General features: G+C 40.3%; 1 protein-coding gene across 6 annotated transcripts in view; it reads left to right on the forward strand.

Moving 5' to 3' along the window:
* The first annotated feature begins 8,543 nt into the window (after positions 1-8,543).
* Positions 8,544-14,629, forward strand: part of Vrk2 (VRK serine/threonine kinase 2) — a 116,877-nt gene continuing 110,791 nt past the window's right edge. For 3 of the 6 annotated variants that reach the window (XM_028777672.1, XM_028777696.1, XM_028777704.1), the window contains exons 1-2: positions 9,360-9,428; positions 11,628-11,768. In XM_028777672.1, coding sequence (XP_028633505.1) covers positions 11,633-11,768 — 136 coding nt within the window. In that variant the 5' untranslated portion in view covers positions 9,360-9,428; positions 11,628-11,632. Of the gene's footprint in view, positions 8,625-8,730; positions 8,753-9,359; positions 9,429-9,675; positions 9,765-11,627; positions 11,769-14,629 lie in introns of those variants that run through there. The other 3 variants (XM_028777681.1, XM_028777689.1, XM_028777678.1) reach the window with 3 other exon arrangements.

Here is a 14,629-nt window from a genome sequence, read left to right on the forward strand (position 1 = left end):
AGGCTACCAAGTACTTAAAGCAAGAATTGCAACACTGAGACACTAGATTTTTATATTTTGTTTAATTTCAAAATCTCTGCTGTCATCAGATTTCTTATCATGCACCTAGCATCCTCATTATTTTAGTTCAGATAACCTGGGGGCAACATCTGCAGAAACTAAGAATAAAACTTGAACCTATTACGATATGTCTGTACTCTGAGTGTATGTGGTGGCAAAGGGAAAGCAGAAGTCATCTGCCTCTTGCTTCATAAATATTTGCGTAGATAGACAAAACATAAAGTTTAAAGAATAAAAAAAAGTGTTTTTTAGGGAGAGTGATCAAACTACATGTTTTCAAAATGAACATTTGAAAGGGGGTTGACCACTCTACTTCCTACTCTAGGGCAGTCTCAGCATTAAGACAATTGAGTTGTTTGCTGCATGATTTTTTTTTTTTTGGTTGTTGTTTTCCTTGTGGTTATTAGCAAGATATCTTTTTATAACAAAGTTTTATTTTATCAAAAAGGAAAGAAAAGAAAATCTGGCCTGTCTTGTCTAACCATCATGACTTCTCTCCTGTTGTTCAATGGCACAAACTGTCCTTAAGGACAAAGGCACAGAATAATCTTAAGAGCCCAGGAAGTCCCAAGTCTCCCATAGGCAGAACCTAAAGGAAATAACAACAAAAACAAAACAAACAACATGGGCCTTAGGCTAGAAGTGAGGATGAAATAAATACTTACAGGACAAACCAGACTAACAGAGGGACCTTTTGATGGCTTATATTGATTGCCAACTTGGCAGGGTCTAGAATCACCCAGAAGACAAGTCTTTAAGCTTACCTCTGAGGATCATCTAGATTAGACTCTAGGCATACGTGTGAAGGATTGTCTTTATTGGATAACGTGAGGGTTTGGATCCTGGTCTGCATAAAAAGGTTAAAGGTAGCTGAAAAAAACATTCATTTTTATCCCCTTCCTGACTGTGGATGTGATATCAACAACCACCTCCCACTGCTTGTTCCATTACTTCCCCACCGTGATGAACTGAACCTTAGAACTGTGAATCACAATGAGCCCTTTCTTTTCCTTCCTTTCTTTAAAAAATATTTATTTATTTATTTATTCTATGTATATGATTGCCCTGTTTTCATGCACATCAGAATAGGGAATCATATTCTATTACAGATGGTCATGAGCCACCATATAGTTGTGAGAATTGAACTCAGGACTTCTCGAAGAACAGTCAGTGCTCTTAATCACTGAGTCATCTTTCCACCTCTCTTCCTGCCTTTCTTAAGTTCTCCTTACCAGTGTATTTTATATAGTAACATAGAAGTAAGATAGACAGACAGTCAGAAACTGTCAAATTGCCACCAATCAGCCTCCTTCTCTCTTGAAGCTGTTTAACTTCCTTTACTACAGGCCAGTTGGGAAGCAAAATATGACACCTCAAAATAAACTGTTTGGGCATGAAGGTTATTGTGAGTTGAAAACAGTTGACAAGAAGCAGATGTAAGAGCATTCTATGAATCACAAGACCCCCTTTCTGCATAAAAGCAGGATAGAATTTTCCCCATGGGAAAGCAACATAACTTTATGTGTGAAGCTTGCTTTCTTCAATAAGAAAAAAATGACTTTAGAGGTTGAAGAGATGGCTCAGTGGTTAAGAACTGTTCTTGCTCTGGGTTCACTTCTAAGCACCCACATGGTGACTCACAGTCACCAATAATTTCAGCTCCAGGGGATCGAATGCCCTTTTGTGACCTCTGCAGCGCCTGGCATATACACAGTGCACATGCACACACTCAGGCAAAGCATTCCTACACAGTAAGTAAATAAATCTAACAAGAAAAGATGACTTTTATTTTATAACAAGCCACACTGATTAACTTGTAACCATTAAACATTTCCTAGTTACTTTGCCATAATTTGCTGCACCCAAGAGTCTTAAGGCCTCTATTCGTTTATTCAGTTATTCTTCCATCTTGGTTCAGATAGCATAGGAGCCCCTTCTGTCCAAAATCCTTTGATTTTTTTTAACTTCCTTTCTCTTAGATTGTATGCAGTAAGAATAAAGAAAAATTTTACATCTGAAAAAGGGGTATAAGAAGGCATAGGTCCTGTTTATGTTTTCTTGTTTTAATTTCCCAGTGCCTACAGAATATTCAACCATTACTGTCAGTGCTGGTGACATGCTGAAAAACACCTGCTTTCAAAAATTTTAATGAAGTTGAAAATAATTAAATAATCATCCAAAAGGAAAGAGTTGAATTAGGATTCATCCATGTTTTAGAAGAGTAGAAAATGTTAAAGCTAAAATGTGGTAAATGTTTACGTGTTGATGGTGACTAGGGGAGGCCAACATGCTTTCACTTGACAAAACCCAAGATGTGAAAAGCAAGTCTTGTCCCATTCATATCAAAGTAAATGCATTTCAAACACCTATTATGTAAACTGCATAATCCTGAAGAGGTCATGCCCTCATTTTGAAGCCTCTCAGAATAGGATGAGAGTCTACGAACTGTTCTGTAGCCAGGGAGAACTGGAAACAGCATGCATGATAACTGTACCTTAATGCCAGAAGAGAAAGGCATCCAAGCCTCAGGGCACTTCCTCTCTACAAAATCAGTCATGTTCCTCTATATTCCTCTGCCTGCCCTAGACTCACACATCTGTATAGAAAACTTGCCTTTCCTGCTTCTCTATCCCTTTAGAGGTGTGTATGTGTGTGCGCATGTGTGTTACTAGAGACTGAACTCAGGGCTTGTGCTGCATGCTATGCTAGGGCTCAGTCACTGAGCAACAGCCCCAGACTTGTCTGTTTTTTTGGTGAGGCCCAGTGAGCCTTGATTTTGCTATGAAACCCAGGCTGGCCTGAGTTCTTCATACTCCTATCTCAGCCTCCCCAATTGCTAGAATTCCAGGTCAACACCTCCAGGCCAGGCTTTAGCCTTCCTTCAAGGGTCCTCTTTATTTCTACATAAACTCCCTGCCTTTATGACCTTGTCTTGACATGACACGCATTTTAAGGACTCAGAAATGAGAGATGACTGTTTGGAAGTAAGAAGAACACTACAAGACAGGGAAGATACATGGTTGCTACAAGGTTAACCGGAAGAAGTATATTAAAGACATCCAGTATATGAGTAAAGCTATGAAAAACTAATAATCTACAGCCTCTTGGATAAGAGAAAGAAAATAGCAACTGGTAAATCCACTTTCAGGGTTAACAGAAGTCATCTTTGAATGGTTTTCTTTGCGAAGCCATACATCTTCTTGTGTCTATTTCTCCTCCATATTTCCCCAAATATTTATGAAACATATATATTTATAATAAAGAAATTTAAGGAGTGTGATGATTTTGTGGGTCTACTTGCCCGAATAACAATGGCTCTTTATCAAGAAGACTGAGAGTGAGGCTGTCCAGATTCCATCAGTAGCTTTGCCTCATGTAAATGAACAGGGGATCATGCTATAATTGGTGTTATCTGCACATTAGCTTCCCACTGCATCATCAAGTCCTGAACTTGACAGTGAGATTTAAAGAAAACCTGTACAAGCTTGTTACACTAAAACATTTGTTAGCCCTGGTGAGAAATGAATGAGTCACTGAGACAGAGTCCCAGTGGAGAAGAGAAGTATTTGTTTCTGTACAGCACACAGCTCAGGTCCATTTGACCCTTTGCATATTGCATAGTGACAGAGATGGAGCTGTGTAGAAGAAGATGACCACTGGCACACACCTGGAACCTTCCTCCACAGTTTATGTCTCAGCAGTAGATATCCATGAAAAAGTCTATTGCTGGGAGAGAAGATGATGAAGTTTATTTATCTTAAGTTATTGGAATGGCTAGGCAATCTTAGGGAATAGAACATTCTTCTCAGGTTTCTTAGAAGACAATGCCTGAAAGAAAAACTTTAAAGGTAGAGCTCCCTTGACACATGGGGAAACTGTCTTTGCTGGTCTTTAAGCAGATAATCAACTCAACATCAACTGAATACACACATATGCAAGCAAATGATCAAGCCAACTCGCCTCCCTCCATTTTCAGCTCAAGCTTTTGACCATTACAGATATGTTAGTGGGAGAGGAAGGGAAATTGAAGTAGTAATATAGTCATATTGTTAACTTTTAATGATGTTTGTATTAGAGAAATAGACTTGGTAAGCTATTATCTAGTAAAATATTGGACTTTACCACATTTGAGAATTTAATACATATTTTGCATCTAAATTCTACAAAATAATGTCTCTGAAAAAGACTTTACTGAGCCTGTGACATATGAACAAATGACACTTTATTTGTTTTAAATTGTATGTGTGTGTGTGTGTACGTATGTGTGTGTATGTGTGAGTGCAGGAGCCCAAAAAGTTAAGAGGTATCTTACTTATCCCATGAAGCCACAGCTATAGGTTGTTGTGAGCCACTGGAATTTCATGCTAGGAACTAAACTTAGATCCAGCCCCAAAAGATGACATTTTAAATTATGTGGACAGTCAATAATCATGTCTTTTGGATGGTAATAGTCATATTTTACAGTGGTCACATTTAGTCAAATTTCTATAACTGACAAAATACCTGAGGAAATCAACTTAGTGAGTAGAAAGATTTTCGTCTCCAGTTCAGAGGGTACAGGCCCTTCATTATTTTGGGACTGTGTTAAGATAGAACATTAAGGTGGGAAGGATGTGTAGCAGATCAGGCTGCTCACCTTACAGCAGCTAGAAAGCAAAGAGAAAAAGAAGCAGTCTAGGGCCAAGATCCACTCCCAGCAGGCATGTTCCTCGTTACCTATTTCCTCTGACAAGGTATAACTTTCTGATAATTCATTTGAGTATGAACTCATCAGTGGATTAATACATTGACAACGTTCGCATCTTGCTGGGCCAATTACTTCTCAAAAGCCCCAGAAGCGAGGAGGCAAGCCTTCACTACATGAACCTTTGAGACATTTCCTGCCAACTACAGCATCTCCTCTGCAAACAAATCAGAGGACAGGACGTGGATGTCTGACAGGCTTGGATTCCAATTACTTGAATTATATTGTTTTCAAAATTTCTATGTCAGTAATTGCTTAGCTCTCCAGGGATTGTGGGTTTAGGAGTTGGAAATGGACTTCTGATTTTATAAAACAAACAAACAAAAAAAGCTCTTTGGCAAACAGAGTATTTTCATTGAAGTAGTTTCCTTTTATTACATTAAATAACAAAGATGTGTGGGGATTTTTTCCCCTAAATATTTTGTCTGGGCAACATCTTTAATACTTTATTTGATTTAAAATGATCTTGGGCTTGTAAAGTGCACTTACTAAATGCTGTGTTTTTTTTTTTTTTAATCCTTTGAGGTGGTGTAAGCATTTTACAACACCTAACTCTTTGGAAAACAGAACACTCACCACACCTAAAAGCTGGCATACAACCAAGAAAGCCTTTGTGTGTATTGGTGGCAAATCACTCAGAGCTGCTAAGATCTATCAAAATAGCTTTGTTTGAAATCTGAATTTTCCTAACCCTTTTTCCCTGATGACTCAGACTTGGGTGCTTTAGTGTCTAAATTTCTTTCTTTCTTGTTTCTCGTCGTCACATTCACTCAGAAGATGTTCTTTCACTAGTTCCAAAATTTGTATTTCTATATTCTGTCAGTTTTCATCTTGAAGCATACACGCAGCAATATGTTCTGAATCATAAAACTCAGCATTAAATCCCAACACTTGGAAAACGTTCTCAGTGTAGGTTTACCTGCACTACTGTTCCTGTTTGTATTTGGTACAAATTCATTACCATTTGAAAGTCATTAACTTCTATGAGACTTACAACTTTATCAGAATGTTTAGAAGATTTTTGGCTGCAAGGAAGATAAAACCCAAGGCTAAATGGCTTAACTGATAGGGACCATTGATAGCTCTTGGTGATGGGAATGTGTGCTGCTGGAGAGTAAGCAGAGGTCATAGGTTCAAGGACACCGTTTTCTCCCAACCTGTTCTTCTGACATTTCTTTTAAATCAGGTTTATAATCCATCAATTTTAAGCTTACAATTAGGATTTAGCAAGGTTAATAATTATGTAAAGCTCCATAAAGCTCCTTTAGCTGCCCGAATCTCCTCAGCCCGCGTTCTGGAAACTTCCCTGAACTGGAATACTCCAAGGTACTCCCACTCACGTCTCCTTCCGTTCTTGTGGCAGGAGACACGCTAGATCTGTCCAGCTTGATGCTTTGATGACTGGTTTGCTCCCTTTTGTTGCTGGGTGATATTTAATCATATAAGATCCATGTTACATGTAGCTTATCCAACGACTAAGAGATGGGAATTTGATCACAGTTTGAGGCTTTTATGCAATCAGCTGCTAATCAACATTTGAATGCTGGTCTTTGTGTTGATATAGAACTACATTTCTCTTTTTCAAAGGATTTATTATATTTTAAACTATGTGCTTCTAAATGTGTATCTGTGTGTGAGTATGCGAAGACGTGAGTGGAGCCGATAGAGACCAGAAGAAGGACTCAGATTCCTTGAAGCTGGAGTTACAAGCAGTGTGAGCTGCCCGGCATGGATACTGGGAACTTGGGTCCTCCACACGAGCCAGGTTTCCTTAACCACTGAGCTCTCCCTTCAAGTATCGTTTCTCTTGAAGAAAGTCTGGGAGCATGCACGTGAGGTTACATACTTACCCTTACAATGGCACATTATTTCACTTTATTCGGTGTTAGTTACTTGTAATCAGCCATGATCCTGTATTATGAACTAGAACATCCCAAAACTAAGCTGTGTGATGAGGCTTGTCCTGTTACGTTTGGAGTTTCAGCCCTTCTTTTGTCTCATATATTCACTCTGTACACTCTGCCTGTGCCAGTCATTCAGTACCACAAGGGTTTTCACGTTGACTACTGAGGGATTACAGTTTGTGCTCAAATGAATATGTCATTCTTATATGTCATGTCCCCTACTATTCACCTCATTTTGTCTCATCACATAGACATGTGTCACCCCATATTATCACAAGCAGGGCAAATATGGTACAATAAGATATTTTGTATTAGTTTGAATGAGAAATGTCCCAGACAGCCTCAGGCATTTGAACACTTGGCGTCCAACTGCTGGCACTGTCTGGGGAGGTTTGGTTGGCGCCACCTGCCTGGTATAGTATGTCACTGGAGATTAAAAGGCCTTCTGCCATCTTCAGTTGGCTCTCTTTCTTTTCTGCTTGTGGTTCAAGATGTGAGCTCTCAGCTTGCTGTTCCTGCTGCCATAACTGCTGCCGTGTTGTTGTTCTACCACCAGAGATGCCTAACCCTCTGGAACCATGAACCAAAAATAACTTCTCTTTCTTAAGTGACCTTCACTCATGGTGTTTTATCACAGCAAGAGAAATGTGCTGATACAATCATATTCACATAACTTTCCCTTTCCCATTTATCTTTATAACTGACCTATTATTAATTATGGTTAACCTCTGACTATGCCTAATTTATAAGTTAAATTCTTTATAGGTAAAATAAAAGTTATTTTGCCTCAAAAATGACCTTATAGTAAACAAGAAACTTATCACAGAATATGTAAGGTTTGGTTCTATCTCTAGTTTCAGATATTCCCTGGGAATCTTAGAACATATTCCCTATGGACAAGATGAGATGTGCTAAGTCAGAGCCTGACAAATTGTCTGGATAAGCAGTATATTCTCTCTCTCTCTCTCTCTCTCTCTCTCTCTCTCTCTCTCTCTCTCTCTCTCTCTCTCCCTGTCTCTCTCTGTCTCGCTCCCTCTCTCTCTCTGTCTCTCTCTCTCCCTGTCTCTCTCTGTCTCTCTCTGTCTCTCCCTCTCCCTCCCCCCCCCCCCCCTCTGTGTGTGTGTGTGTTTGAGACAAGATCTCTCACTGAACCTGAGGATCATGTCTAAGGCAAGGAGGGTAGGTCAAAGAGCTTCAGTAACTCACTTGTCTCTGTTCCTGTCATACCCAGCTTACTCTCGTACAATAACTTCCTATGTAGAGAAGATGACCTTAACCTTTAGCTCTTTCCTTGGGTCAAAAAAGTGTTTGGGTCACAGGCCTGTGCCATGGAGCTGTTTTATGTGCTGGGGATTTTATTGAGGACTTCCTACAGGCCAGGCAAACACTACCAATGAAGTTACACCCCTGACTACAAAATTCATTTTAAAAATGCTTTTATATCCAGATCATCTAGTCCTTCTAAGAAATAGTCTCATGCTGTCTACCATTTTTGGAGTTTGATAAAAGTCTCATTTTGTTATCTCACCAAATTTAGCAAAGAGATATTAATACCACCAGGCAAGAATAAAACTACTACCACGATTTTTGAGTCAATCTTGAAACAAGCTTTCTTAAATACTGGCCAGGAACAATGGACACTGGCCAGGTCTGTACCCAGGATTCCCAGAGTATGGCAACAAATTGCATTTGTTAGGGGCTATGAAGGCAGACCTCACAAGGGTATGTACTTCCTGCCTTTTTCTAATCAGGGACAAGCATTCATCCTGAAGTACTGCCTGCCCATGTACCTCCTGCCTACATGTGATCTAGCACATCCTGTGCAGCTGGGGCAGCCAAGCTTGTCATCTTTCATGAACAACAGCTCCTCTAACTCCTGGGAGTTACCTTGAGCAAGTGGGGCTTACAAGTTAGAGGTATTATTTGTTTTATAGGTCTCTTAAAGTATAGTAATTAAAACTTAAAACATAACTTTAGCCTTCACAGAGAGAATGGCATTTTTCCTTTTAGTATTTGCATCTGGGCAATTATTGAGTGCTTTTAGGTAAGAAACTGCAGTACTGTTTGAACAGTTATTTTATGAGGATTTGCTTTGTTTGCTCTAAAATATAAACTCACTGTATATCCTTAAAGAACTTATATATACTTAACATATTTTTCTCAGATGTCATAGTAACCTTAAAACTCAATAATCTTTTCCATTTTACAGATGGGAAGATAGAAATGTGCTAACTAAATTCTGTTTTAAACATTATCCAAGTATTAAATGGAAGAACTGGGCCTAGGGCAGTCACTTGCAAGTGACCCAGATACAGGCCCTCCCAGTCACAGGGCTGTCTGGGTATGCCTAGGGGCTGGGCGAGCTGTTGGTAAGGATCTGGTCAATTTGGAAGGGCTTAGTACTCAGGTATGGTACAGGAAGGCTTTAGCTCTTCCGATGTCAGCTCAGGCCCTGTTTACTTTTTCCTCTTCCCATGTTAATCTGATGGCTCCTCAGATGGCCATGGAGGGGTCCGGTGTTTGGAAAACTTAACCCTCACTCTCAGTACCGCCCCTGCACCCAGCCTCTCCCTCTGGGCCGGAGCTCCTCCGGCTAGCTGCGGGGAGGCGGCCCACAGGCTCGCCCGGCCCCTGGGAGGCGCCTGGCTAGGCCCGCCCGGCCGCGAAGCCTCGGCCCCGCCTGGCCGTGGAGACCGGCACTGCGGGGACTCGGGCGGCAGGTCAGTCTTCCCTCCTTCCCGGCTCCGATGCTCGGTGCCCAGTGGGTGGCTGCGGTGTGGTTTGGGTCGGCTACAGGCCCAGCCTTAGCCCCGGCTTCCGGTATCGACTCGACCCGGAAACCGGCCGGCGCTTCTGCACAGCCCGGGACTGCCATCCCCGGGACGGGGCCGCCGTTCTGCACCGGGCGAGCGTCACCCCGGAGCTACCCAGTCCCCCAAACTTTTTAAAAAATCTTTTTAGCTGTCCCGCTCAGAAGTTGTTCTAGGAAGACTTGCCAACTTTAGCCAGCAACTTTCGCGTGGGCGCCCGACATACCGCCCGGTTGAGGGAACCCGGTGAATCACCTCCTCCTTCAATTCGGTGGCTGGCCCAGTAGTTCCCGGTTTAGATTTCCCGCTCTCCTTGGGGCTCTGTTCAGCCGGGAGTGGAGCTTCGGCGGCCTCGGAGGCACTGGGTTCAATAAGCGAAGGAGGGAAAACTACTTAAGCGTAGATGGGAAGTTTAAGAGAAACATTCTGTACCGTGTCTGTATTTATGAATAATTTTAACGAAAGCATTTGTCCTGGTTAGATTTTGCTGCTGTTATCGACTTGTTGAATGCTGACATTAATGTGAGGCTGTTAGTGACTGGGGAAGGGTACAGCTTTAAATTCAAAGGTCAGACACTATGACCACCGAGCAAAATACCTGGGAATGGCTTCAATGAACAAGGATTTCCATGGCTAGCTAATCTGGCGTATCAGGCCACTGACTAGTTCAGGTTATTTCTGGCTTTCTGACCCTCCCTCTTTCCCACTCCCATCAGAGGGAGAATGGCTTTGCCTTAGAAATTACAGCTCTATGGATACCAGTAATTCCACATTCCATAAGAAGGCCACACAAATTTAATTAATTCAAGTGGCAAAATGCCTCCATTAGATTGATTCACAGGCAGATGTGGATCTGTTGGAGTGATTCGATGGGGGGAAGGCCCAGGCCAGCAGTGCCATCCTTGGGCCTGGTTTGTATTAAGAAAGCCAAGTTGGCTGAGCCAGTTAGGTGCAGGAAAAGCCATTAAGCAGCGCTCTGCCATGGCTGCTTCAGTATCTACCTGGAATTCCTGCTTTGAGCTCCTGCCCTGTCTCCCCTTTAGGATGGATTGCAAACTATATGAAGTAATTCCCAAGTTGTTTTACCAGGATTTTTGTTTGTTTGTTTTTGTCTAGAAGAGGACCATGGTTACTTGCACATTTAGTTTCAAACATTTATTCTGATACTTATTAATTATATATCCCCTAGGAAGGTTCTTGGCCAACCTGAAAAAAATCGCATTACTAATTTGCTAATTTCTATACAATGATAATTAATTAAATTTGTGTGGCCTTCTTATGGAATGTGGAATTCCCGTTATCTCTAGAGCTGTAGTCTCTAAGGCACACTGATGGTAAGAGTGGGTAAGAGGGAGGGTCAGAGAGCCAGAATAACCTGATACGCCAGATTAGCTATCGAAGGAAATCCTAGCACATTGAAGTTATTCCCAGGTGTTTTGCTTGGTGGTCATGAGTCTGACCTTTGAATTTAAAGCTGTACTCTTCCTCAGTCACTAACAGCCTCATATTAACACAGCATTTTAAACAAATGGAGTATTTACATGTGTATGAAATAACTCCTTCTTAAAATATATTCTGTAGTGCTGCTAAATATTAATCAACTCCTACATGGAATTCTGAAGTATTGCTTTAGAAGAAGCACAGTAGATATTTTTATTTTTTAAGAAATTTATTTTTAATTTTTAATTATGTGTGTGCGTCTGTGTGTGTGTGTGTGTGTGTAAAGGTGCAAGTAGAAGTGGTCAAATATATCACTCCAGCCCCAGAGCTGGAGTACAGAGGGTTGTAAGCTGCCATGTGGGCACTGGGAACTGAACCCAGATCTTCTAAAAAGAGTATTACATATATTATGTGTATATTATTACACACATATATAATTTATATGTATAATATATATCCACATATATATGCATATACACATGTATGTATATGCATGCCAATATCTCCTAAGTTTCAAAGTATCTGAATTTCTAACTTGAATATTGTAGATGGTTTCTCCAGCTGGAATTGACTTCAGGACCCTAATCGTAATTCTGGGAAAAACATTGGGAGAAATGAGTTTCAATGTTAGATAGAGTTTTACTATTTATCTCATCCCTCTGCCAACAGATGCAATGGCACCAAGAAGGAAAGAGAAATACAAGCTTCCGGTTCCACTTCCAGAAGGCAAAATTCTGGATGATATGGAAGGAAACCAGTGGGCACTGGGCAAGATGATTGGCTCCGGAGGGTTTGGGCTGATATACTTAGGTAAAGTATGACTAAATTGCCAAGTCTAATTACGTCTGTGATCATTGTAACTATGGTAACAATGGTATTTTAAGAGCTAACTGAAATAACAGAATTCATAGATTTTTTTGAAGTAATTTGAAGATAGTTAATGTTTAGTACATTAACTAAACATTAGGTTCAAGCCATAACTGACATAACATGTTCCCTCTTCATCTTTTTTCCCCAGTAACTTTCAGAAGTCTTTTCAGAGCATAATTGCACAATCTGCCAGACAGAATACAAATTTTCTTTTTGAGAACTTGTTTTCCTGAAGCCACTTATTTTTATAGTTCATAAACAACAACTGTATAAATATAAATATTTTGTGATTCTTTTTACAAAAGTATTGGCTACATTATGTGCATGATGTGTGTAGGGTACATCACAGGGCACCTGTGGTGGTCAGGGGACAACCTTGTTTCTCTCCTTCCACCTTTATGTGGGTTCTGGGATGCCAACTCAGGCAGGCGGTCATACTTTTGGAGAATGCTATCCGTGCTTTATAATAGGTAGGGGACCCTGCTTGGGTGTACTTCTACACTGCATCTAAATATTTAGAAATTACGCTGAATTTAAAGAAACTATTTAGGAATATCTTAATGCCATGGTAGGATGGGGAAGATGACTGGGTTTGATGAAAAAAATATTGGTGACTAGAAAAGAATAAACTGGGTATGAAGTTTACTTCATGAAAGATCTTGGATAACATGATTTTCAGCACCTCTCACCCCCAAACAAAAAATACAACATAAGATTCTCCTATATATATATATATTCATTTTCCCTAGAACCTTCTCTCTGTCTCTGTAGTAGACAACTTTGGGGCTTGGGATGGTGTCTTATTCTTGTAATCTTACTTGAAAGGTGGAGACAAGGTCAGCTTGGTCTATGTCATAAGTTCTAGGCCAATAAGGGCTAATAATATCATATCTCAGAACAGTCAAACAAACAACCCACCCATCTAGGGGGAACCCTCTCACACACACAAAAAAAAACAAACCCCAAAAGATAACCCCCCCCATACCAGACCAAAAATATCTTCAAAATCTCAAAACAAAACAAATAAAATAGGACTTTTTCTGGGTACTTTTGGGTTTCTTGTCAAACAAATATGTTTCTGAATCATGAATGATTAAGATATTAATACTGGTGTTTTGCCTTTTGTGTTTGTTTATTTTGAGACAGTCTTAAATAGCTGAGGCTACCTTTGAACTTCTGATCCTCCTGTTCCTTCTCTGGGCTGGGACTACAGGTGTAATCTGCCATACTATAGTTTTCAGTGCATGAAAGAAATTCAGTAAATAAGCAACTGCCTACCTATTGTATCTAATATAATTGCAAAAACAAGATCAGGACAAAAACATTTTATGGGCTGAGTTGAGAGCAGCTTCCTAATTTAAAGACTGTCCCTGTGTGGTGCCTCGTACCTGTAGTCCCCAGCATATGGGAGCTGTGGCCCTGATTCTGGATTGAAGACCAGACAGGGCTACAGCCTGTTTCACAGCAAACCAGAACCCTATAAGCTTGAGTGCTAGATTGAGTTCCACAGGCAGGCAACACTTTCCAATAGAAAGCTAATAGGACTCACCTACATAATTTGAAAATTTCAAAGAACTACATTTAAAAAATTAAGAGAAACAGGTGAAAGTCATTTTAAAAATAGGTATTATTCAGTTTAATATATCCAAAAGAATTCATTTTAGTGTGTTCATTTGAAAGTAGTGAAATGCTTTACATCTGAGTAAGTCTTCAAAAAAGTGTGAAGTGCCCAGTGTCACACCTGGCTAGTAAGAAAGGCAGCCATGTGTCTAGTGAGAGAGGGCCCGGAGTGCAGAGGAGTGGAATTACCAAGTGCTGTCTGAACCTGGGGTCACTGAGCTCTTTTCTTACCCGTGAGTTAAGATCTCTGGTATACTCTTGTGACTATAGGTCAGAAGTAGAGTTGAATCAATTACTGCTAATGTGACCGTGACTTTAGATTTGTAGCCTATCATACACTTACTTTCCTAACTTTTAAATTACTTGAGTAGTTTCAAAGAACTAGAGAAGAACTTTGACTGTAATGCTCTTACTCCTCTTCATTTCTTACAATGTAAATATTTATCTGAGTTTATTTGAATTCAGGTATAAGTTGGAGATTAAGTATCACCTTCATATACACATTTTATAAATCTGTGTGTACACATATGCACTACTTGTCCTGGCTCCGGTCGTAAGGGAAGACTCTCCCTGTGTTGGAGGGATGGACATCCCTTTTCAAATGCAGAATGTTCTTATAGTCTCAAGTGCAAGTCACATGGCTCTGAATTTTTGTTTTCTGATTATTATTGCCCAAATAGAATGTATTTTACAGTGCGTTTTTCAGCATGTTGGGTGACATCCCCTCCCATCATCTGAATTTCAGGAACTGTATCCTGGAAAGGTGTGTACTAGCAAGTATTCCTCATTGGGTAAGAATTCTTAGAAATAGTTATTTTCGGGGAGAGAGAGAGAGAGAGAGAGAGAGGAGAGGGAAGAGGGGAGAGAGAAGAGAGAGAGAGAGAGAGAGAGAGAGAGAGAAACAGAGTGCGCTTCATTCTTCAGAACTGTGTGACAGTGCTTTAGTGTTCCGTCCATGGGATACAGTGAATCACTGAATCAGTTTGACTTTGTTTGCATTAGTTTTCACTGATTATTTTGACCAATAAGCAGCTCCTTGAGAAGCCCCTTGGTCCTAGCGTTTTATCATAGTTCTCTTCACATCCTGCATATATATCACAAAGCACTTAATTAAATTCAAGCTTTCTTTTCTTCTCTTTCTTTCTTTCTTTCTTTCTTTCTTTCTTTCTTTCTTTCTTTCT

This window comes from Grammomys surdaster, unplaced genomic scaffold (assembly GCF_004785775.1).
Source record: "Grammomys surdaster isolate TR1022 unplaced genomic scaffold, NIH_TR_1.0 67, whole genome shotgun sequence".
Lineage (NCBI taxonomy): Eukaryota > Metazoa > Chordata > Mammalia > Rodentia > Muridae > Grammomys > Grammomys surdaster.